The 24,687-nt window shown below is 47.8% G+C and overlaps 1 protein-coding gene across 1 annotated transcript in view; it reads left to right on the top strand.

Annotated features, from left to right (window-relative positions):
• Positions 1–24,085, top strand: part of LOC138303525 (zinc finger protein 567-like) — a 51,125-nt gene extending 27,040 nt beyond the window's left edge. The window contains exon 7 of the mRNA XM_069242733.1: positions 21,253–24,085. Coding sequence (XP_069098834.1) covers positions 21,253–22,013 — 761 coding nt within the window. The 3' untranslated portion in view covers positions 22,014–24,085. The remainder of the gene's footprint in view (positions 1–21,252) is intronic.
• The last annotated feature ends 602 nt before the right edge of the window (positions 24,086–24,687 follow it).

The following is a 24,687-nucleotide window of genomic DNA, read 5'->3' as shown; positions in this document are numbered from 1 at the left end:
CTCTGTGTGCATTTTACAAATAATCCAACACTGGCATCAGTGTGGGTTTATTGTGCTGAGAAGTTTGATACCAAAGTTTCCAGTCTTCACTGAAGCCATCATGGAGCTGTCGAGTTCGTAAGCCCAATAGCTCAATATGAATAGACTTAGACACTGTAGGGGCATATTGCTCATTTAGCTATGCCCTCACCTGTGGTATAGTGCACCCTGCCTTAGGGCTGTAAGGCCTGCTCGAAGGGTGAGTTACCTATGCCACAGGCAGTGGTTTGTGGGCATGGCACCCTGAGAGAGATACCATGTCGACTTTACCTTTTTCTCCCCGCCAACACACACAACCTGCAGTGTGCATGTATTTGGTGAGGGGTCCGTTCAGGTGGCACAATATATGCTGCAGCCCTTAGGGACCATCTCTGGCCACAGTTCCCTTGGTACCAGGGGTACCTTTTACAAGGGACTTATCTGTGTGCCAGAGGTGTGCCAATTGTGGAGACAAAGGTCCAATTTTAGGGAAAGAACACTGGTGCTGGGGTCTGGTTAGCAGGATCCCAGCACACACTCAGTCAAGTTAGCATCAGATATCGGACAAAAAGTGGTGGGTACGGCAACAAGAGGCCAGTTTCCTACACCACCCACTTAAGTAGCTCTTTAACTATGTCTCAGGCCTGCCATGGCAGAGCCTGTGTGGGTAGTTTTACCCTGCCATGTCGACCTTGACAAATAACCCTTTTGCGAGGCCCAAACCTTCCCTTTTTATATATAGAATCCACCCATAAGGTAGGCCCTGGGCAACAAAAGGGCAGGGTGCAATCTATTTTAAAGACAGGGCATTTACTTTTAAGTTTTATATGTCCTGGTAGTGACAATCTCTCAGTCACTTTTCACTACATCAAGCTCTAACTCTCCCATAGAATAACACTGTAATTACCTTATTACTTATTATTTTATATATTTTTATTAGCATTTTCAACATAAACAAACAGTATCCCATACCCAGGGAGAAAAGGAGACATTGGAGGAATGCAGCTGTAGTCATTCTTAGAAATTGTCCCAAACTTCTTTCCCATCCCCATGGGGCTCCACTAGAACGGCCGTGGATATTTCCTCCAGGCAACGTCTGATTGCTGTGGAACGATGTCATATCAATATCCAATGCACATCTATAATATAAGAAATAACCCAATAAAGCCTTTCCTGCCCAACCCTCACCCCAGCTTCCTTCCTCCGCTTGTGCTTTAGAAAAAGGGTTGGATAATTGTTGGTAGAGATCACAAACAGCACCTTGTCCTAGGCAGCTAGGGGCAGCAATTTACTAGTGGCCAATCTTGCCTATTAGCCAACAAGTGGGAGGCTCCATACTCCGCAATAGAGTCAGTGCGCCTGTCATACTAGTGTGGGTTCATCTAATAATGTTGCCAAGGTTTGAGCCCTGGACACCCATGCTTGCAGGTTATCTGATAGCTTGTCATCACTCCTGGTGCGTCACATATGGACTTCTTCAGCCCCTGCCCATTCCATGAGATCATCCCTCCATGTCTGAATCACTGGGGGTCTGGGACTAATCCACTGATCTCTATCCATCTCTTGGCAGCCATCAGTCCTAACAGGGAATATCGTCTGCTCAGTTTCATTTTGGGATTTGTGGGAAGCAGGACCAAGAGGCATTCTTTTAAAGGATGAGGTATCTCCCACCCCATCACAGCAGTGATATAAGTTAAGATCTGCATCTAATAAGCTGTTAAAAGTGGGCATCCCCATACCATGTGGAGAAAGTCCGCCTGCCCCTCTTTGCAGCGAGGGCGACCTGGGTCGGATAAATGGCATGGAGTCTCTTGGGTGAGAGATACGCCATATGTACATAGTTACATTGTATCAGTTTCACCCTTGCGTTGATGGATACATCTTTCACCCCAGCATGAACCTTCTGGCCTGTTGCCATCTATTCTCCTTGGAGTGCCTTCCCCCACATTTCCGCTTGGAGAGCCCTGCATATATGGGTAATCAGCCGACTGCCATTGCCAGAAGTGTGACCGATGTTTGTGTGGGTGTCGGAGCATCAGGGAACGACAGCCAGGTCTGCCTGGCCATCTCCGCTATTTTGGCATATTGAAAGAATTGACCCCGGCCTAGCCCAAAGGTTTCAATAGCATCTTGTATTGTAATGAAGCGGTTCTCCGGGTAGAGTTCAGAAGGCATAGTTCAGCCACGCTCCCACCATCTATCCATGGACATCGATTGAGCTATTTGGGCAAAGGGGCGGATTATTCAGATGTCCATCTCCAGTGGGTATGGGTCTCGCCTTACTATCTGCCAAACTGTACGATCCCATATATGTCCAACATGTCAATTTAACAATATGGGGTAGCTTCTCTGGGATGTGTCTCCCCCTCATTAGTAGGTATCTAGTTGGTGACCGTCACTGGACCCCGCCAAGAGGGCCCGCTCCCATTTGTCCTCTCCATCGCGCCATTGAACTGCATGTTGAAGGTGGTCTGCCAAATAATAAAGCTCTAGATCTGGCATGTCCAACCCAGCACAACCCCATACTCACTTCAGGGTAGTAAGTCCTACTCTAAAGCGCTTTCCACCCCACAATAGCTGTATTATTATTTTGTCTAGATCCTTAAAGATTTGGTGTGGGATCTCGTACATCACTCCCTATAATGCATAGAGGCAGCGGGCAGTACTATCATTTTAATCGGGGTTATCTTCCCCATTAATGATAATTGCAAGGTTTTCCAAAATGTTATGGTGGGGCGCAATGCCTTAAGCACTTTGCCCATATTGAACTCATAAAAGGCCTGTCCTCCTTGAGTAACCTGAATCCCCAAGTACTGCACTACGTCCACAGTCGAAAGGATATTGATCCACATTAAGCATTAAGATTGGCCGGCGGGACCCCACCTCCAGTGCAACCTTACCCGGTTTTTGAATTAGGACTGTCAAGGCCTCCCTCACCGAAGGGAGTAGTTTCCTGATTTTAAAGGCATCTCCATATATTGTAAACAATTTGTCAACCACTACATCTGTGAAGGCCTTATAAAATTCTACAGGAAACCCATCGCCCCTGGGGATTAATCTGTTTTCATGGCTTCGATTGCGCTCTTGATTTCCTGTTTTGTCAAAGGGGTGCCCAGTGTCTCTCTATCTTCCTCCGTCGGAGTCTGAAGTCCGAAATCTGCCAAATATTGTGGGAGGTCAACTGTATTGATACCAGAAGGGGGCGTACACCCTCTTCAAATGGTCAACAAACGCCCTATTAATGTCATGGTGCATAGTGGCAATACGGCCGTCTGTGGACTGCAGTGCAAGGACTGTCTGAATCACTGATTCCACTTTAACAAGATATGCTTAAAACCAGCCTTCTCTTCCTCCAAGTAGAATATCGCTAGTGTTTTTTAAGTTATTCCCATAACTCGCATACCTATTGCTTTTCTCTATCCCATGCAGCTCTATTGTCCCCAAACTTTCTTAGGGATCTCTCCAGGTGTGCTAAGTCTGCTTCTCCTTGCGTCAGCTCCCTTTCCAAAGTCTGGTGAATCCCCAAAGATGTGGACATACAGGCGCCCCGGAGGACTGCAGTTATAGCCTCCCATTCTGTTGCCCTGCTCTATCCCATTTCATGAATGTGTTCCTTGTAGAAATGCACAGTGCACTCCATATCTTATCAAAAAGGGTCAAACTCTATTGTATTTTGTGGGATTGTTTAGACCTCTGACATTCCAGGTGAGAAATGTATAATGAGTACAATAATTATTATTATCTGTAACTAAGGGCCAGATGTATCAAAGGGTTTTTCCCACTCTGTGTCAATGGGAAAATGTGTTCGTACATATGGCCCTAAGATACTTGGCGTGGTGAAACCCCAATGGAGTGGACTCTGCTGCCAGCCGACCAGTTTGTACCGTAAGTGTAAGGAAGCTTTCCAATAATAACTGATATCAACTCAGTATGGCCCCTACCCTCCCCCAGGACTACCCTCAGGCAGAATTAACTTAGTCCCATGACCCAAACGTGACCAGTAGGCCCCCAATTCCTGCCCAAAATGCCCTCCCCAGTAACTACTCCCACCCTTAATAAACCTTTATGACAGTCACTTTTAGGTTGCAATACACTGTCCAGGAAGCCTCCGTTCCTCCCAAATCGCCCAGCCCTTGTGGGCTATTCATGACTCTCTGGAGGTAACTACAATCCTGGGCATTCCCACTCTGAAGACACCAATTGTGGCAGGAAGAACAGATGTCTCTAACTTTGTCTGAGTTTGTCACTTCTTTGCAAAGTTCCTTGTGCCTTGTCACCTCCGCCTTTCCATGGCACCCCACTCACCACCCTGCGTCCGTGTGGAGCACATCCCCAGCAGCGTACCACCTCTCTGTTCATAACAGTCGTGAAGTCCTTCCCTGGTGGCATGGTGACAGCAAGGACACAGTCCCATCTTACCCGGATTTAGTGCTATCTCTTAGGTCATCCTGTCCCACTCTAAATCTGGAAAAGGAGTTTTGTAGCTGCACCTCCAGAGATTCAGGCTGTAATAGTCCATCCGGGGCCACCAGGATACGTCTAGTCAGTTTCTCCCCTGAGGGTCCAGATGATTCCTGCTGCATTGTTTTGTTCCTGTTAGAGCAATGTAGACCAGGCTTCATCTGTGTGGTCCATTCTGGGGTCTGGCAGCCTGTCCCAAAATCTGATGCATCCATCCAGTCTGAGGCCTCCTTTGCAGTCTCAAAAAAATGGACTTTATTATTGTGTTGGACTCGTAACTTTGTGGGAAAGAACAGGCCATATTTGACAGCGTGTTCTCGAAGACATCGCTTAACAAGCAGGACGTTTTTGAGAAAGTCCTGGACCCGTTCGGTATAGTCAGGAAAAATGAGTATTGGTTAGTTTTCATAGTGGAGGTCTGTGGGAGTGGACATGTTGTAGTATTACGTCACGGTCTCTGTAATTAAAGAGACAGGCAATTAAGACCCGGGGGAGCCCCCGGTCTCAGGATTGCCGCCAGGGCACGGTGGGCCTCCTCAATGGAGAAGAATGTAGACAGCCCCTTAGGCTTAAGAGTATTAAGAGTATTAATTCATGCTCCCGCCCTCCAGAATCAGTTCTGCTGAAGGTCTCTCCACCTGTTCTGGAAATCCTATTAAACGGATATTATTACACCAGGAGCGGCCACCTGCATCTTCTTGTCATGCCTCCAAGTGAGCTGTCTTACTCCGGAGGTCTGCCACTATGGTTTGAAGCGTTTTTACTTCTTTCTGCAATGTGGAAATGCCTCCCTCAGTTCCCAACACTCTTTCCGCCACTTCACGCAGATCCAGACAAAGTTGTTTCACATCGATGGTGATCGTATCCATCTTTAATCCTAGGGCCTCTCTGGGACCTCGATTTGCCTCAAATTGCTGCCAAGATTTCTGAAGTGGCTAGAGACTGTGAGGCAGATTCCTGATTCAATGTTTCCTCCACCAGTGGGCCCTGCAGGCCAAGGCCAGCAACTGTGTACTGATCTGTCTTGTTGTCCTGAGTCTGCCATGGGCCTCTGTCCTTCCCCATGGCGTCCCCCCAGTTCAGGGTACTACAGTACTAAATAGTTGTTGGACCTGGCCCTTCTTGCAGGTTCATCCCCAAAATGTCTGCTTCCTTCCCACTATTTCTTCTGACCTGTTTTTGTTGGCTTTAGGAGTGCATATGCTATCTATCTAAAGTGTATTGGTTTATCCATGATTGGCATATTTGATTTATTGGTAAGTCCCTGGTAAAGTGCACTAGAGGTGCCCAGGGCCTGTAAATCAAATGCTACTAGTGGGCCTGCAGCACTGATTGTGCCACCCACATGTGTAGCCCTGTAAACATGTCTCAGACCTGCCACTGTAGTGTCCGTGTATGCAGTTTTGCACTGCTAGTTCCACCTGGCAAGTGTACCCACTGGTCAGGCCCAAACCTTCCCTTTTCCTACATGTACGTCACCGTTAAGGTAGGCCCAAGGCAGCACCATGGGAAGGGTGCAGTGTATTTTAAAGGTAGGACATGTATTGGTGTGTTTTACATTGTCCTGGTAGTGAAATACTGCCAAATTCGTTTTTCACTATTGCAAGATCTATATCTCCCATAGGTTAACATGGTGATTGCCTTTAAATCTCTTCTAAGTGCAGTTTCCCATTGGGAGCTGATAGAGATCTGAAGTTTGGGGTCTTTGAACTCACAATTTAAAAATACATCTTTTAGCAAAGTATATTTTTAGATTGTTTGTTTGAAAATGCCACTTTTAGAAAGTGGGCATTTTCTTGCTTAACCATTCTTTGCCTCTGCTTGGCTGATGAATACATGTCTAGGTGAGACTGACAATTGGGCTGTTTGTGAATTCACTCTCGACAGTGACACAAAGGAAGCTGAGGTGTGTCCTGCATATCCTGATGAGTCTTCCTTGGCTAGAGTGGGAGGGAGTAGCTGACACCTGCACTTGAAAGGGCTGTGCCTGTCCTCTCACAATAAGTCTCCAACCCCCTGGTGTGTGTCTGGGGTAGGGCAAGGAAGAGGCAGGGTCTTGTGCACTACAAAGACTTTCCTTTGAAGTTTGCCTACTTCTAAGGCAGAAATTAGTATAAGTATTGGACTGCTGACCCCACAATTTTAGATTACTTCTATATCAAGAGGAGCCTCTGCCAAAGAGAAGATCTTGATGCTTGAGGAGGACCTGCCACTCTGCCAGTTGCTGAGCTGTGCTGGCCTGCTGCTGCTTCTGCCCGAAGAGGGAAAGGACTGGACTTTGCTTTCTGAAAACCTGCTTGTGAAGTTTCTCCAAGGGCTTGGACTGAGCTTGCCCCCTGTTCTGAAGTCTCAGGGACATCAAAGACTTCATCTACCAGTGCCTGGGCTCTTCTGCTGAGAGTCCTGACTTGCAAAGTGGTGCCAAATCTGGTCCCTGGGCCCTTAGAAGTGGAAGCTGGTAACTTGCGGGGGACAATCCATGCACCGCTGTGTGTGTGTGTGTGTCTGTGTCAGAAAAATTGATGCAGTGCCTGTCTCACGGCTGTAAATTTGACGCAGTGCACTGCTTCTCAGCAGGAGAATCGACGCAGTGCCTGTTCTCAACACAGACCGTCCGCACAGCGCATCAGAATCTTTCATGCATCAACCCTGGGCTTCAAAATCTTCAGCATCGCCACATGGACCTGAGGCTGCTTGCCCGGAAATTGATGCACCTACGTGGAAAGAATCAACATATCGCTTACCCCATGGACAAAGAATCGATGCATGGCTTCACTTAAGAGCAAAGAATCAACGCATCACTTGCTTTTCCAATGCACGCTCACCCATGCAGTTTTATTTTTGATGCATACCAGGTACTTTGTGCTAAAACAACACATCCATTAATTTCTGTGGATTAAGACTCTTTTTATATTAAAAATTAATATCTTAGCTTGTGTATGTTGGGTATTTGTCATTTTGGTCTTGTTTGATTAAGATAAACATTGGCTATTTATCTAAACTGGCGTGGAGTCCTTTTTCTGGTGTTTTCACTGTGTTACTATGGCACTCATTACAACATTGGTGGTAAGTGGCGCTTACCGCCATGCTGACTGCCGCCAACATATTGCGACCGCTACCTGTATTATGACCCACACATAGGAATCCGCCGCTATACAGACACACACACAAGTCCGCAGCCCAAAGGTCAGTGATAAACTGGCGGTACCCAAACCCACACCGTTTCGCTAACAGAAATACGCCCACAGCATCATGACCCATGAATCACCGCGGCGGTCATTCAACCGCAGTAAACCATTGGCGGTACACACCGCTGCGCTCAAAATACACACACACTAACAAAACAACACCACATTGGACAATTCAAAATACACACACCTGACACACATACACACACCACACCCACAACACTATAAAACACCCACCCAGAACACCCACAACCCTTTACAACCCAAAGATTTTGGCAAGTGAGAGAGAGACAAGCCAGGAGCACCCACTGAATCTGAGCCAGAAAACACCATCACCCATACACCATACATGCACCTCACAGCACACACTCCAACACATCACCCACACACCCTCACACATACCACTCACACTACACCACCCATGACACCACAAAGAGACCCCAGGTTCTCAGAGGAGGAGCTAAGGGTCATGGTGGAGGAAATCATCTGGGTAGAGCCACAGCTATTCGGATCACAGGTGCAGCAGACATCTATTGCAAGGATGATGGAGCTATGGCGGAGAGTCATGGACAGGGTCAACGCCGTGGGGACAGCACCCCAGAACAAGGGATGACATCAGGAAGAGGTGGAACGACCTACGGGGGAAGGTGCGTTCCGTGGTTGCAAGACACCAGATAGCTGTACAGAGGACTGCCGGTGGACCCCCACCTCCTCCCCCACAACTAACAACATGGGAGGATCAAGTCTTGGCGATCATGCATCCTGAGTGCCTGGCAGGAGTAGCAGGAGGACTGGACTCTGGTAAGTCAACTCTTTACTTTATCCCCCCCCACACCTGCATGCCATCACAAACAACAACCCCTACCCACGCCCCCTTCACCCACCCATTCCAATACCAAGCCCTGCATGCAACAACAATGCATGGACACAACTCACAGACCTGCATGGACATCCATCCCCACAGCATGCACACTAGTGACAATCACTTAGCCAAACCAATCACAACTCACACAAGCCAAAGCTGCCTGGCTAATAACAACCATAGAGGGAAACCAATCCATGCGCAAGATGGCACCCGCAGATAAAATAACACTGCATTTACATCCCCACAGGACCCCCACTCAACGTCACCGGAGAGCAGGTGCCAGCCACATCCAGTCCCCCCTGAAGAGGCCCACAGTGATGACAGCAGCTCTGCACACCTGGATCACGATGACCAACCTGGCCCATCAGGGACCTCTGGACAGTCGGTTAACTAGGCACAGTCCCAACCCACCACAGAGCCTCCCCACTCAAGAAACACCACCACAGCACCCACCCAGCGGGCCCATCCTTCTGTCCCCAGGACACGTCAATCAGCAGTGTGACCACCACTACAGGGACCCCAAGCAACTCCACAAACACAGGACAATCAGGGACCTGGGGTCAGTGGCAGTGGGCACACGGTTCAGGGGACAGAGGCACAGGACAACAGCGAAGCTGGGAGGACTGCTGTGCGACAGGGGGAGGACAGGCCCAGGGATCCGACTCTCCACGAGGCACTCACCAACATCCTAGGAGCATACCACCATTCCCAGGAGACCATGGGCCAGATACTGGCCAAGTTGCAGGAGACCCAGCGGCTGCTGGAGGGACAGTACCTGGGGATCAGGGAGGACCTGAGAGACATCCTCACCACGCTGGTCACCATTGCAGGGGTGCTGGCAGACATGGCCAACACCATGAGGGAGGCAGAGGCACACCAACGGGCCCCTGACACTAGCCACACTGAAGAACAGCCCTCCACCTCCGCCGATGCTAGTGGTCAGGAGGCCCCGCCACAGGCACAACAGGCCACCAGCACCGCACCCCGTCAGAAGGAGAACCACCACGCAAACAGTCCCTGCGATCCAGGCAGAAGCCAGAGAACATTGCCAAGACCCCCGCCAGGCAATGAGACTTTCCTGATTGTCACCCTTGTGTCCCACTCTGTCACCCTATCCACCTTGAACTGCCATTGCTCACCTTCCTATGCCCCCTTTGACAATGCACCTGTGATACAAATGGACTGGACTCTACCCTGGACTTTCCTCCATCAGCAACCCCGCCCATTGCAATACCCCCTCCACTTATTAGCACCTAATTAAACACCCTTGGAACAAAATCAAACATGGAGATTGTCAGTTGTTTGACAAATGTATTAGTTTTACAAACTGTAAACATTGCAATTCAAATGCACAGTAATATTCACACAGGTATGACCTGTAGTGGGCAGCAGTAAACACACCGGGAGCCAGAGTGGGGCACAGAGATCTGAAAATAGAGATGCCAAAGGGTACAGTAAGTGGCCATGGAAATAGGGAATTCAGGCTGCCATGTCCAATGTCAAACACAAAACTGCAATGGAAGGTGAAGTTACAGTGTCTTACCTGTGTGTCACCGGAAGTACTATTGAATTAGTTTAGTTCTGTTATCCACATCTTCTTCCTCTGCCTCCTCTTCGTCACTGTCCACAGGCTCCACTGCTGCCACACGACCATCCCCAGGCTCATCCTCCTGCAGAAAAGGCACCTGGCGTCTCAAGACCAGGTTGTGGAACATGCAACGATGATCTGGCACACCTTCTTGGGTGAGTAGTACAGGGATCCACTTGCCAGGAAATGGAGCACTGACAGGACCTGCACTAGAGGGGGATACCTGTGGGGTGGCGGATAGCTGAGATCAGGTCTGGCTCCAATTGGGCACACAGTTCTTGGATTGTGGCCCTATCAAGTCTGAAGGTCAGGATAATGTGCCAGGTCCACCAGGGATCTGTGCACAGGGGATGTCTCCATCTCCTATTCATCCTCAGTGGCTGAACTCTAGGGTGAAACACGGTGAGCAGAAGGTTATATTCACACATATTTCAACATTAATGTGCAATTTTTGCTTTACAGAAACAGTATGTGAACTCGTAAGTCAGTTGATGTGCCAATGACCGCTGTGACGCAGTTAGGTGCCATGGCCTGTGCCCCCCTGAAATGGCAGCTGTCTGACCTGTGAGGAGAGACAAGTGGAAATGAGGTAATTCCGCTGGCGTTGTGTACCGTTGCGGTCGGCGGTTAACGATCACCGTGCAACACCGCATTTGTTATCATTGGGCCCTATGGGTTCCAGGAGCCAGTGGCGATGTACGCCAGCCGTGACGGTACGCACCGCCACGGACTTGACCACCATTTTCTATCTGTGCACTCACTTGCTACCTGACCTTCAACAGGAGAGGACCTACACTGCAAGTGCTGCTGGGACCTGTGTCTGGAAGCGACAATGGCTCAAGTGTCTGGGGAAAGGGCCCCTGCCTTCACTTTGGAGGAGTCGTAGAGACTGGTGGATGGGGTCCTACCCCAGTACACTTTACTCTATGGTCCTCCAGACAAACAGGTGAGTACACTGTGAGTATGATGCGTGGGGCATGAATGTATGGATTGCTGTGTGTGTAAGCCTTGTGTAGTGGTCCTGGGCAGAGTGCTGCATGTATGGTGGTCAATGTATGTGCGTAAGGGGATGAGGGGAATATGTTGAGCCATGAGTATAACAGTTCGGACAGTATGACTAAGACCTTTTCTGCTTTATTTTATTTTTTGCAGGTCAGCGCCCATCAGAAAAAGGGTATTTGGCGTGCCATCGCCAAGGAGGTGCAGACCGTGGGGGTCTTTGACAGGCGGAGTACCCACTTCTGCAAACAGTGGGAGGACCTGCGCCGGTGGGCATGGAAGACGGCGGAGGCCCAGCTGGGGCTGGCCTCCCAACGAGGAAGGGATGCCCGTCATAGCCTGACCACCATGATGTTCCGCATCCTGGCAGTGGCCTATCTGGAGTTGGATGGGCGCTTGAAGGCATCACAGCAGCCACAAGGGGGTGAGTACAGATCCTGAATCATGACTTTACGCGTGTTAAGGTATTACCTGGGTGGGGGATGTGGGCTGTGGGTGCCCCCAGGCCAGGGCGAACATGCCAGGGTATGTTCAATGATGGGCAAGCTCCGATGCACTCCAACCCCAATGATGTTAGTGGGCATCTACTACTAGGCAGGATCCTGTGGGTTTCAGGTCTACAGCTAATGGCGTTAGGCATTGTACCCCAGGGGCTGGTGACTAGCATTGTAACTGGTAGTGCATTGCCTAGTGCATAGGGCTGTTCCCTGTGAGTTGTGTATGCCAACGGTAGTGTTGTTGCTGTCACTGACCAAGTGTATCCTCTGTCTCTCCCCCCCCTTTTTGTTTTGTCACCCTGTCCTTGTGTGCATTAGCATCATCTGGCGGAGGAACAGAGGCACCGGCGACGGAGGGAGCTGCATCCCACATGGGCCTGGAGGCCGACTCCACCGACGGTGAGGGCACCAGTAAGACGGAGGTCGAGGGGAGCACCACGACAGAGACAGGAGGGGACACTACCGACAGCGACACCTCCTCTGATGGCAGCTCCCTGGCGGTGGCGGACACCTCTGTGGCCACCCCAACTACAGGTACAGCTGCCACCCCCGTACCAGCACCGCCCTCCCAGCAGCCCCTCAGCGTGTTTCCCGTGCCCGCTCACCCAGGAGGGTGGGCATCTCCTTCGCCCCAGGCACCTCAGGCCCTGCCCCAGTAAGCCCTGCTGCCCCAGTGAGGAGGATATTGACTTCCTGAGATCCCTCTCTGTTAGGCAGTCAACCATACTGAATGCCATCCAGGGTGTAGCAGGGCATTTGCAACAAACAAATGCATACCTGGCGTGGCGGCCCAACAGTGAGCATTCCAGGCTCTGGCCAACGCAATGATGGCAGCCATTGTCCCTGTCTCCAGCCTCCTCCCTCCAACTTCCTCTACCCAGTCCCAATCTCCTCAACCCCAGCCTATACCAAGCACACCTCAAGACCAGCAATCACCCAAATCAACACACAGAAGTGGCTAATGCAAACACAAGCACCACACTTCATTTCACAAGCACTCACACAAGCACCATCCACATGCAGACACACCAACATCCACTGCCTCCACTGTGTCCCCTTTCTCCTCCTCGTCCATCTCCCTCCCAGTAGCGTCTCCACTCACACCTGCATGCACTACATCCTCATCCACTACCTCCATCACTAGCACGCCTATCACTACACACCCCTCACTGGCAGTCACCACCCCCAAATCCATGCACACGTCCCCTGTGTCCTCTCCCACTGTGTCTGTGCCCCCTTCTCCCAAAGTACACAAACGCAAGCACACAGACACCCAACAGCCATCCACCTCACAACAGCATCCAGCCCATGCACCTGCACCCAAACACAGCAGACTGACACCACCTACAACCACTCCCTCTTCCTCCACTCCCAAACCTTCACCCTCTTCCTGCCCCAGTGTCCCTAAGAAGCTTTTCCTCGCCACCCTTGACCTATTCCCTACCCCTCCCCGCGTCCTTCACTTCGTCCCAGGGTGGCCAGAACCCTGCCCAGCACCTCAGCCACCCTGTCCACGGCCAATGTGGTTTCTGCAGCAACTGCAGGTGTGAGAGGCTCCAAGGAGGCACCCGTCAGCACAACCAGTGTGCCAGCACCACCTGTCAAGGCCAAGAAGGGTCGGCCACCTAGCAAGGGCAAGAAGGGGACACCAGCCACCAAGGGGAAGGAGGCAGCTGGCAGAAGCAAGGAGGCACCACCATCTGCCAAGGGCAGGAAGGAGCACACAACACCAGCCATGGCACTTGAGCCATCCGAGGCTGCAGGTGAAGGCCTGGAGGCTACCACCACCGCGGCCAGCACCGCCACTTGCACCTCGGCAAGCACCGCCACATGCACCGCTGGCAGCAGCAGCAGCCCCAGTGGGCAGCCGTCCGAGGCTGCAGGGGAAGGCCTGGAGGCTACCACCACCACTGGCAGCACCGCCACATGCACCGCCGCCAGCAGCAGCAGCCCCAGTGAGCAGCCATCCGAGGCTGCAGGTGAAGGCCTGGAGGCTACCACCACCACTGCCCACACCGCCACCTGCAGCACAACTGCCATCCACTGAGCAGCCGTCACCGCCGGCGAACAGTGTGTAGTGGTGACTACATGGGCTGCAGTGCGTCCTGGCCCCTGCAACACACAGGTGAGAGACTGTGACCTTGCCCCATCCAGGATGTAGCACACTGGGCACAAGGCCCCCTCCAGAACCAGTGGAAGAAGGCATCCACCCAGCCCCTCCTTGCCAGGATGAAGCACACTGGGCACAAGGCCCCCTACAGAACCAGTGGAAGAAACCACCCACTAGAGAGACTGTGGCCTTGCACTCCCTAGGACCAAGCAGTGGGCAAACCATTCACTTGAGAGACTGTGGCTTTGCACTCCCCAGGACCAAGCAGTGGGCAAACCATCCACTTGAGAGACTGTGGATTTGCACTCCCCAGGACCAAGCAGTGGGCAACCACCCACTTGAGAGACTGTGGCCTTGCACTCCCCAGGACCAAGCAGTGGGCATGGAACCCCCTCCAGGCCCGTGGCGTTGTACCATCTTCTGGCTGAGGTGCCCCCCCACCCCCATCCCCCTGAGGTGGCTGTGTGTATGCGACCTGATGCCCCTGCAGTGTTCTCTCTGTATTGAGGCAGGAGTCAAGTGTGGCCTTGGCCTATGTGTTTTGGCCCAGTGGGCCACGGACATTTTGGAATAGACATTGTCCCTCCTTTTGTATATATTGTACATACTGTTTATTGATTTAAGTATGTATTTTTCTAAAACTGTACTATTACACTCATTTTACTCCATTCCTTTTGTCCTTGCATTATTCCTGAGGGTTACGGGGTGTATATGTAATGTTGTTGCATCTGTTTGTGTGTATGGTGTTGGGGGTGGGGGGGTTGCGTTTGTGTGTCACTCTCTTTTTCCTCCACCCCTCCCTTGTGTGCTAGGTGCAGTACTCACCGTGGTCGTCTTCGCCGGCGCTTGTGTTCCTGGTGGATGAGAAGGTACACCAGCATTGGGAAAAAGTGCAGCTCGGGCTCCATGGCTTCGTGGTTCTTCCTTGAGTGTCGAGAGGTGAGTCCTTTCCCTTCGAAGTACTGTTTCTGCCGTGCTTTTGATGGCGTTGGTACCGCCCTGGAAAATGTGGCGGATAGGCGTGTTGTAATGCAGTGGGTGGTACACTGTCTTCTGCCTGGCTGTTGGCGGTAACCGCTGCGGTGTTTGTTGCTACCGCCGTGGCAGTTGGTGTGTTAAAGTGGCTGTCTGTGTTGGTGGTTTCCGCCGTGGTCATGATTCCAATTTTTTTTACTGCCGGCCTCTTGGCGGTGTTAAAGCCGCTTTATCCGACCGTCAGGGTTGCAATGAGGGCCTATGTGTGTTGGTACAAATACTTTACACATTGCCGCTGAGATAAGCCTGACTGCTTGTGCCAAGCTACCAAGGGGGTGAGCAGGGGTTATCTGGGTTGTATATCTCCCGTACACTGACTAGAGTGAGGGTCCCTACTTGGACAGGGTGTAAACTGACTGCCAACTAGAGACTCCATTTCTAACCACATAGATGTCCCCTATTCTCTCCGCCTCTCTCCAGAACCCCTGGGCGATATGCACTGTCCCTCGATTTCTCACCGCAGGCCTCCCTCGCAGAATTTGGGGCTCACCTGATGGGTGGGGGAAGGGAGAGGTGCCAAGCCGGTTAGGGACCCATTGTCTCAGACCTTCTTGGGGATCACCAGTTCAGCAAACTGTCTACATAACCGACTTTTAGATCTCAGGCCCAAGTCTACTTCTCCACTTGTTCCCGGGGATCCTTGTGTGCAGCAATCAGTCTGAAGCAGCCCCCTAGTTGCTCAGCAGATTTATTTACTCCCGGCTGGTGTCTGTCCTGCCATTGACTCAGGTGATCACTGTCATGAGCCCGGCCTCCTCCCAATCTTTCACGGTTTAGGGCCACGTGCCCAGGCTGCAGCTAAAGCGTCTTATGTCATGGCAGGGGGCCAAGCCCCTGCTGGTCCAGCAAGTCCCCTGATGTGCCGAGTGAAATGTAACCACTGATCTCTCTGCGGACCTCATGTGTCGCTGGGCAACCTGCTTGTCTGAGTTGGCAGGTCACCTCTGCTTCATGTGGTGCCTCTGAGGGGTCCTCACACTGTGCCCTGGGTTGAATTCTAAATGGACCGTCCAAGGTCCTTGAATGTTAGGGGCCCAGTTACTCCAAGTTCTTACGCAATGTTGGCCGGTGCTGCTGCGTGCACACAGGATCAGGTACGTCTTCTCTTGGGGCACACTTTCCAAGCTTACCTCCAGAGGAACTTATGTTGTAGGCTGAACGTTCCCTCTGACGGAGGACCAACCGGGCCGCTTACCATGCTGATGTCGCCATTTTCGGAGCTGATCAGATCCCGTACCGCATCAATCACCAGCACCTCTTCTGGGGAGCTCTTTGCTGTCTAGCGTGCGGGTCGCTACAGCTGTCTCGAAAGCAGAGGCCCAGGCTGCCTCCCTGGAATTCTGCTGCACGGCCGATGCTGACTCCTTGTACTGTTCTATGGTTGCTGCCTCATCACCAGGTTCTCAGGCCAGGGACTGGCCGACTCGGATTCCTCTGGTTTGACTGGGCTCTGGTTGACGCTGCGACCTCCACAGTTTCTAGTGTGTTTGTGTGCTGCTTATATGCCCCACTGGAGCCCTGTTCTGCCCAGGATGGCTCAGGATGTTAGTCTTCAATCCGGGGGATAGCGGGCAACAGTCTAGTCTGCTATTCTGGCTGACCACACCCCTTACCTGATTACTTCTTGTAAGTGTAAGTCAAAATCTGAAAACAATAACCATTTTGCGTTTGGTGTCTCTTGAATCACAATTTAAAATCACAACTTATTGTGAAATTGGATATTAAATTGCAGTCCTGAAAATGCCACTTTTAGAAAGTTGCCATTTTCTTACTTTAGCCATTTTGTACCTGCTGCCTGTCTCTGATCACTTGTCTGGGGTGGGTAGCAACAGGGCTTCGTGTAGACCTCTGACACCACCACCTCAGTACACACCTGGACCTGTGAATACCCTGCCAGGAAGAAGGACTGCTCTGCTGCTGAAGGACTGTCACTCTGCTGGACTGCTACTTTGCTGGACTCCTGAATTGCTGTGCTGCCCTGCTTCCTGCTATTCTCCTGCATGGGTTAGAGGGACTGGACCTGCGTCACTTGAACCCATAGTGACTCCAAGGGCTAGCTGGCTGGCCTCTTGATCTGAAGTCTCAGCGACATGAAAGACTTCCAACCGCCCTGCTTCTGCACCTGGACTTTGCCCTCTGTGAGTCTGCCCTGCCAAGTGGTTCCGCCCCAGTCGTAGACCGTTGGAAGTGGGCCTAAGTTGTTTGCTACAGTGGAACTTACACATCCTTTGCCTAACTGATGCATCCTCGAGCAGAGCCGATGCATCACCACTGCTGCGTGGATATGATCTGACACATTGCCTGAGGAACCACCACTGCACAACTCTTTTCCCTGGTGCAAGGTTCTCTCATCCCCGTCAATGGTAGCCTTGATGCCGATGCCTGAACTCCGCATCACAGCTTCCCCGCTCATCGAAACTAACACATCATCTCAACTGTGTAACACATACTCAACACCAGTCTTCAGAGATCCTTGGCATTGACTTATCGGGATCTCGCACTGCTGCTTCACCGCATCTCGGAACCCGCGCAACACCTTCAACCTGAATCCATGCAACGCTCTGCAACCTTGGTGTAAGTTACTTTTGTTCAGCAGGCTCAACTTGGTCTCCATCGCCGGTCCTAAAACCTTTAAAAATTAATATCTCAAGTACTACGCATTGTTTTTTTGTTGTTTGCTCTTATTATATTTATTAAAGTCATATTTATTTTTCTAACTTGATGTGGTATCTTTTTGTGTGGTGTTTTCACTGTTTTATTGTTTGAAGTGTTGCACAAATACTTTACACACTGCCTCTAATTTAAGCCTGACTGCTTTGTGTCACGCTACCATAAGGTGAGCATAGGTTAATTTAGTGTTTGCCTGAAACTTACCTTGAATAGCATTGTGGTTGCTGTTTGAATAAGGCTTACATCCCAGTCAACCAACAAGTTTATAACATTGGTGGCAGCAGTGGGATAAGGACTTGTGTTTGTGCAGTGCCGTACATTAACTGGGTGTACACAACCAACTCCTCATACAAGACCAATTCGAATTTTAAATTCTCCCGAAATTGCTTCTTAGATGTTTCTCCAAAATCATGCCTCTGGAGGCTGGTTATGTTTTGTACTCTGGATCTATTGTATTGTTAGTGGTTGGCACTGCTGATGGTATCCTTTTTGTTAAAGAATGCTCTTATTTTTAATACTGGCTGTTGCTTGGTGACAGTATTTTTGCAGCAATGGTCTAATTCCATTTTATTCTTTCCTGTGTCCTTTTTGGTTGAATTCATGAATATAGTTTGTTATGACTGGGGACTCTTCCAAGTATAGCATGGGGAGGGGAATAGATACCACATTGCACTTAATGTTAATCTGTACCAAGTACTCCCAAGCACATAGGCATTGGCTATTCTCATTATTTGGATGAAAGGTTTACGTTCAAAGGAAGAACCAATTACCCACTGTCTTATTACAGAGGAGAAATAAGTTGTATTTTTAGTGTCCGCTTTTTTATTGTTAGTTTGGCCACAAATCAAATGTCGTATTGTTTCTCGACAATTTGTTGATATCTGAAAGGGGTAAATTCACCATAGAATAGGGTTTTTATTTTTTTGACTTTTAACTTGTATATTCTTATTTGACAGAGGTGTTTAGTACAGTGAGTTTTTATTGTGTGCAATATTCTTAAGAGTCTGTTTATTGTTTTAACATAAATTTAGCTATGCACTGTAAGGCTTTTTTGCTGATAAAAGTGAACTTTTATAGATGATCTAGATTAATCACTCAATGATTTTTAACTCCTAGGTAAACTTAAAACGTTTCAACTAATACTTAAAATATTTTAACTCAATACTTAAACTTTTTCAACTCATACTTAAAACCTTTCAACTCATAATTAAAACATACTCATACTTTAACTACACACTCAAACGAAACACTATTAGCACACCTGTGACCTAAGTACCACTTTGATAACAAAAGATGGTTGTACTTCACTTTCACAAACACAATAGCCATTTCCCTTTTTCCTTGAGGCTGCAGCAAAAGATAACAGCCTGGTGTATCCTTAAACACCATTGATAAGATCAGGTAAGGTCAGGCTGAATTCCTAATATCGTTTGATCTTATCACTAGTGTGGCCTAGATATTTTTTGCACTTAATTAGTAAATACTTATATCTAGGTAGTAGCCTTCTCCGTGGTCAGGGGTGTGCATATCCTCCAATGAGAAAACCTAACAATAGAAATGTATAGTAAAGTGCAGATTTGCAAAATGATTTGTAGCTCCTCCATAGCCTTTGAGTTAAGTGTATATCAGTGCAACATAAAGGGACTATTTTTCTCCAAGTGTGATATGCTGAATTCTCATCTAAATTGGACAAAGAGGTTTTCACATTTTATTTTATTTATTTCTCTTACTTCAAAGGATCTTTATAAATATACAAATCTGTTGACCACTAATTTGCACAAGGGTGTCCAGTCTTCAGACATATTAAAATATGCTAATGCATGCCTGGTTCCAACTTCTTACCAGAGTTCACAAAAAGTTGTCTTCTTCAGTTTCTCCACACATGTCTCAGCTTGATCGTTGGGTAGACATAGAAGCCAGAGCCAACGATAATACTCATATAAGGTGATTTAATCATGCTCATGTATTAAGCTCCCTGTCACATATGTTAGGAATTCATAATCACATTTAGTCGGAGAGGCATGTAATCAACTAAGTTCAAAGCACAATTCTTTCTGAACCAGCTGATATTTTCTAATTCATGATAGCACCCTAGTGTGTTTTGATTTCATTTAGGAACATTTTCATAATATACCCCAGCCAAGCCAGGGGACTGTATGTGTCGTCAGGAGGAACAGAGCTTCTCTTAATGGTCTGTTCAGAGTCAGCCCATCATCTACAGGTAAACCCAGTACATAAATGGATTCAGCTCAAGCATCCTTTGCTTCAGTGCCAAGATACCCTCCAATGTGAATGTGCACTTTACAAGTACACATGGTATCTTACGCTTCTTGAAGTCCATTTGCATTTAGTGTTTAATGAAAACTGCTACCTGTTTTAGTCATCACCTGGTCAATCAAAAAGAAATTACAGAAAATGGCAGCATCCCTAAAGGTTAATATCAGACCAAATTAGTGTTAATTCCTAAAGTGGAAAGTATTTTTTACATTTTGCCATTCACCAAAGTTAGATCCTCAACCAAACAGCAGGTCCTGACAGTGGTCCCTGTAAAAACGCTGGCATAACCTGGAGCTGGCAGACATCTGTTTGGGGGGGGGGGGTCATTATCAACCATTCTTTCTTATTCTTAGTTACACCTTCTAACACTCCATGGAGCAAATGTCTTCTCTGTTCATTTATCAAGCATGCCCTTTAGATCAAATAATACTAACGTGTTAAAGCATTTAAGTCTTCCAGGGAGACTTTTATCAGTTTTACTCTCAAATCTTTGTAGTTCTGTGCCAAGTACAGATGTCTTCATTTTAAGAAGAATGAGATTTATGCTACACATTAATAGCATCCACCATACAATTAAACAGCAGGGGCTCGGCTCTTGAACAACATCTGTTAGAGAGGTGGTTCAAACGGTTCTGGAATTAGCTCCAGCAAACAGAACACAACCGTAGAGCCCCAGGTGTAATGGAAAATCTCCTTCCCAGGTTGGAATGGAAAGTACAAGCTCCCACAAAATAAGGATTTGATCTCTCTAGGAAGTCTGCACTGTCTATTTTATGTGTTTCATGGCAACTAGAAAACTTCAATTTGAGCACGTTTCTAACCATATTATGATTGCTGTGTTATTGTTGCCTGGTCATTCTATGTGTTTATTTGTATGTTTTATACTAGAAACCACCTCTCCTTTTAAAGACCCTTGTCTGCTCTTACAAGTTCTATTATTTGTGACCTGTTGTGAAATCTTGCGTCTGCCTCCATCTGTCTTCCCCTCACTTGGGGGTCCTTCAGGCCATCATGTCTTCAGCGCCACAAAAGTACTACAAAACCACCAGCAAGCATTAAGTCTGAAGGGGATAAAATGCCAAACATGTACTAGGTATCATAAATGGAAGGTTGTCTTTATAGTTTAGTAATTAAAGTGCTGTCTATTCATTGACACTGGTCCCTGCTATCTGCATGAAAAAATAATCTTTACCTATGGCTCAGAAAAGCTAGGTGCTCAAAAGTATTGCTAGACTGATGGCCAAAGTATGTCACATTTGTTACATTGTGTAGCACTATAATTCATGGTATAAACCTGGGCTGACCAACAACGCTTCAAGTGGGCTTGGACCATGCCAGAGTCCAGGAAACCCTTGCATAATACATTTAAATTCAACTTATCAAAATATAACTTACTTAGTCAGTAGTTTTCCTATAAATAAATTAGGAATGCAGCCCACTTGGACCTATGTTGGACACAGCTGGCATAATCTATGAACATTGATATCCTTATATTACATTTTCTATGTGACAAAGCTGATGGTCTTAATTGTTTAATTCAACAGGTAATGTGGATTTAAGCAGAGCAGATAAAAGAGGACATTATTTAAACTATATGAAAACAACAACACCATTTAAAACATCACCAGTCAAAATGGATATTATCCTGGACTCTGAGAAGGCAGGAACCTCCAAAGGCCAGCCATGGTCAGAAATCAACTTCAAGGTTCAGGAAGAAAATAAAGGCCAGTGTGAAAGTGACTTCAGTAATCCAACATATGCTTGTTTAGATCAAGGAATTCCCAAAACTGGAATGCCTGATAAATGTGGTGAAACTGAGGTTGCAGTGAGAAATACATTGGTATTTGCTCACCAACAAAACAAAATGCAAAATAGGACATGGTATAAATGTATTGAATGTGAGAAAGGCTTCAGACAGAGCATAGAGCTTGCAAGACACATGAAAACACATACGGGGGAGAACCTGCATCAGTGCATTCAATGTAAAAAGACCTTTACCAAAAGAAGTGCCTTCCATCGGCATCGTAGAATACATACAGGAGAGAGACCGTATCACTGCAGTCAGTGTGACAAAAGTTTCAGTATGAAGTCGAACCTTAATATGCATCTCAGAACACATTCAGGAGAAAGACCTTATCAGTGCAAGTATTGTGAGCAAAGCTTCATTCGAAATGACCATCTTGTTCTGCACGAGAGAACACACACTGGAGAGAGGCCCTATAAGTGTACTGAATGTGAGAAAAGCTTCAGTCAGAAAGCTAATCTGACTCGACATGAGCGAACACACAACGGGGAGAGGAGATGAAAAAGGCTTCTGCTGTTGCATCTAAGCTGAACACCCTCATAGAACAGGATTGCACGTAACATGTCTGCTCAAGATCTGCTTGAGAAAGACACAGGTACTCCATGTGCTGTTTTAAATAAAACATACCACCAGTATATGTACAGCAACAGGTAATTAACATAGCAATGCAGTGTTAATTCTTTGCAAGCTCTGTTGGTGGAAACAAGGTGGTGGCCACAAAAAGCATCCACTGAACACAGGAAGCATAAAAAAACAACTAAAGGCCTACCATTTGTAGTACAAAATACCAATATCGAGACTCATTATTCAATTCATAACAACTGTGAGAGCCTAACTCAGAGTGAGGCCTTCTCATACAGGAGGCATTATCCTTAGAAGAGAACAGACACCAGTGAAATGATTGTGGGGAAAGCATTAGTCGTAAAGGTTACCATTCATCACACCTGAAGCACACCCAGGAAAGGAATAACATTGAGGGAGCTGACTGACTGAGATGATATGTCAGCATTCGGTGGGATATTTCAAATCATCTGCTGCATGGAGTACAGAACAGTAAGCGATCACAAACTGGCCCAAAAATGTATCTCATGTTTGTCATTACACATATAGAATATGCAGTCTACTTGGACACAAAAACTTAGAAGTGCAACAAATGTGAAAAAAGCATAAAAATTGAATTCTCATAAAAGGGAAATTCACTAATCTGAAAAACTCCTACTGGCTAGTATTAGTGAAAATCAAGGGGCTTTTACATGCTACTAAACTGGTACATCTGAGCATGCCCATAAATGATGACAGCCGTGGATGATATTTTCTGTAAACTACATAATGCCATGTATTTTGTGGGCAGACCAGCAGTAGAGAAGTATGGGACTCCTCTCTCTCGACAGTGAAACAACATTTGCTGTGGAGGAATGGGTCTAGCAAGAGCTACTGAAATAAAAGATAGGCCAGGGTTCCTTTGACAGGGTTAAATTGTATATGAACACCAAGATATCTTTTTGGTATGAATGGCCATATCTCAAGGGAGAAAAGATTGGAGTGGGGAACCTAGCAGCAGATATCTCCCTCTCTCCTGTGCTCAGGAGTCACTAGTTGGGCACATGTGAGAGGTGTGGTACTCAATGGTTTAACATGGATATCAGGAGCAGAAGCCAGTGACAATCTAGTCTGTTTGGGAAACCTTTGAATGACTTACTCGCGAATGACTGGTATTTTAAGGGTTTAGGCACATTGTGAATTGCCGTATATTAGATATAAGCCATATATGCCCCTCTTATGCAATCGTCCTCTGATACTTGGAGAAGAAGCAGTTCACACACCCGAATAAGTAGGAAGGAGGTTAGCCTATGAGGCTTTGTCTCCCAAAATCTGGAACACGTCTAGTGAAGTTAAGAGAGGACACCAGGAGCTACTCTGAAATGTTGGACTGGGAGAATTGGGCCAAAACTGACATTATTGGAATTGTTGTTCAATTGGAGCTAGTGAATGGTGGCGTGGTATACCTGCTCTTGTGTTTGCATTCCTCATCTGTGAATTAGAAGAGGGTGTTGAGTGATTTCTTGGTGAAAGAAAAAGCGGTGGCCCTGATAAAAATATGAGCGTTTAGGAACCAGATGCAAGCTTCAAATCCCTTATGAAAAAGAGGTTTACAGTGAAGAGGCATAAGGTGAAGGTGCAATATGTAAAATAGACAATGTATAGGGAGGAGTCAGAGAGACCAGTATACATGTACAGAAATAAGGGATAATATTCAGAGCCCAGCAAACCAGATGGCAAGTGCAGTACGACCAAGATCCCGAGCCACTTACAAAATCACAGCAGAATATATTTTTGATAGGTAACATTTGATCTATACTTTTTCAATATTGTTCTGTTAAGGAAAAAATAAAATATTAAAAGTGTAAATAATAAATGATTGATGATTACCCATATTTTCACTTGCCTGCTATTATTGCATCCACTAAGCTTCTCAACTTAATATTATAAGGGGAAGCGCAAGGAGGTCCCGGGAGGCGTGTCGAGGGCAGGAGCCCTTTAAATTTCTTATCGCGCTCCCGCCGTCGCGGGAAGCGCAAGGAGGTCCCGGGAGGCGTGTCGAGGGCAGGAGCCCTTTAAATTTCTTATCGCGCTCCCGCCGCGCGGGACGCGCCCGGGCAAAGCCCGGGCCAAGGGCGGGCCCGTCCTTGCCCGTCATTGCCAGGAAGAGGCAGGGGAGGGCCACCCCCCTGACATTCATCCAAAGTTGCATGGACATGCCAATCTACACGTATGGCTGCCTGAAGGTACTGTGTTGATACTTACTCCTAAATAGGTCCTTTTATAGAGGGCCTTTGGACCGTATTCTCCACCTATTGTTGCGACGCTCTTTCCATTACCCGATAAATATTGGAGTGGGGCCAGGCTGGGCCTCTGCCTTTTTATACTGGCAAGAGGTCTGCTTATATTTATAGTGGAAAACATATAGCTATCATTCTTATATGTGAAGATAATTGTACTAAATAGGTCTATCCCTACCAGCCCTTCTCCTACTCTCCTTTATAATTACATATTGGGGACTGGTTCACAGAGCCAAAGCACTATTTAGGCAGCTTAATCCATGGGAAAACGCAAGGCATCAGAACCCCCAAGGGGGAAGATGAATTCTGTAAAAAAACTTAGGAATGCGGGTGAG

Source organism: Pleurodeles waltl, chromosome 7 (assembly GCF_031143425.1).
Source record: "Pleurodeles waltl isolate 20211129_DDA chromosome 7, aPleWal1.hap1.20221129, whole genome shotgun sequence".
Lineage (NCBI taxonomy): Eukaryota > Metazoa > Chordata > Amphibia > Caudata > Salamandridae > Pleurodeles > Pleurodeles waltl.
This window is presented reverse-complemented; position numbering and strand designations above follow the sequence as displayed.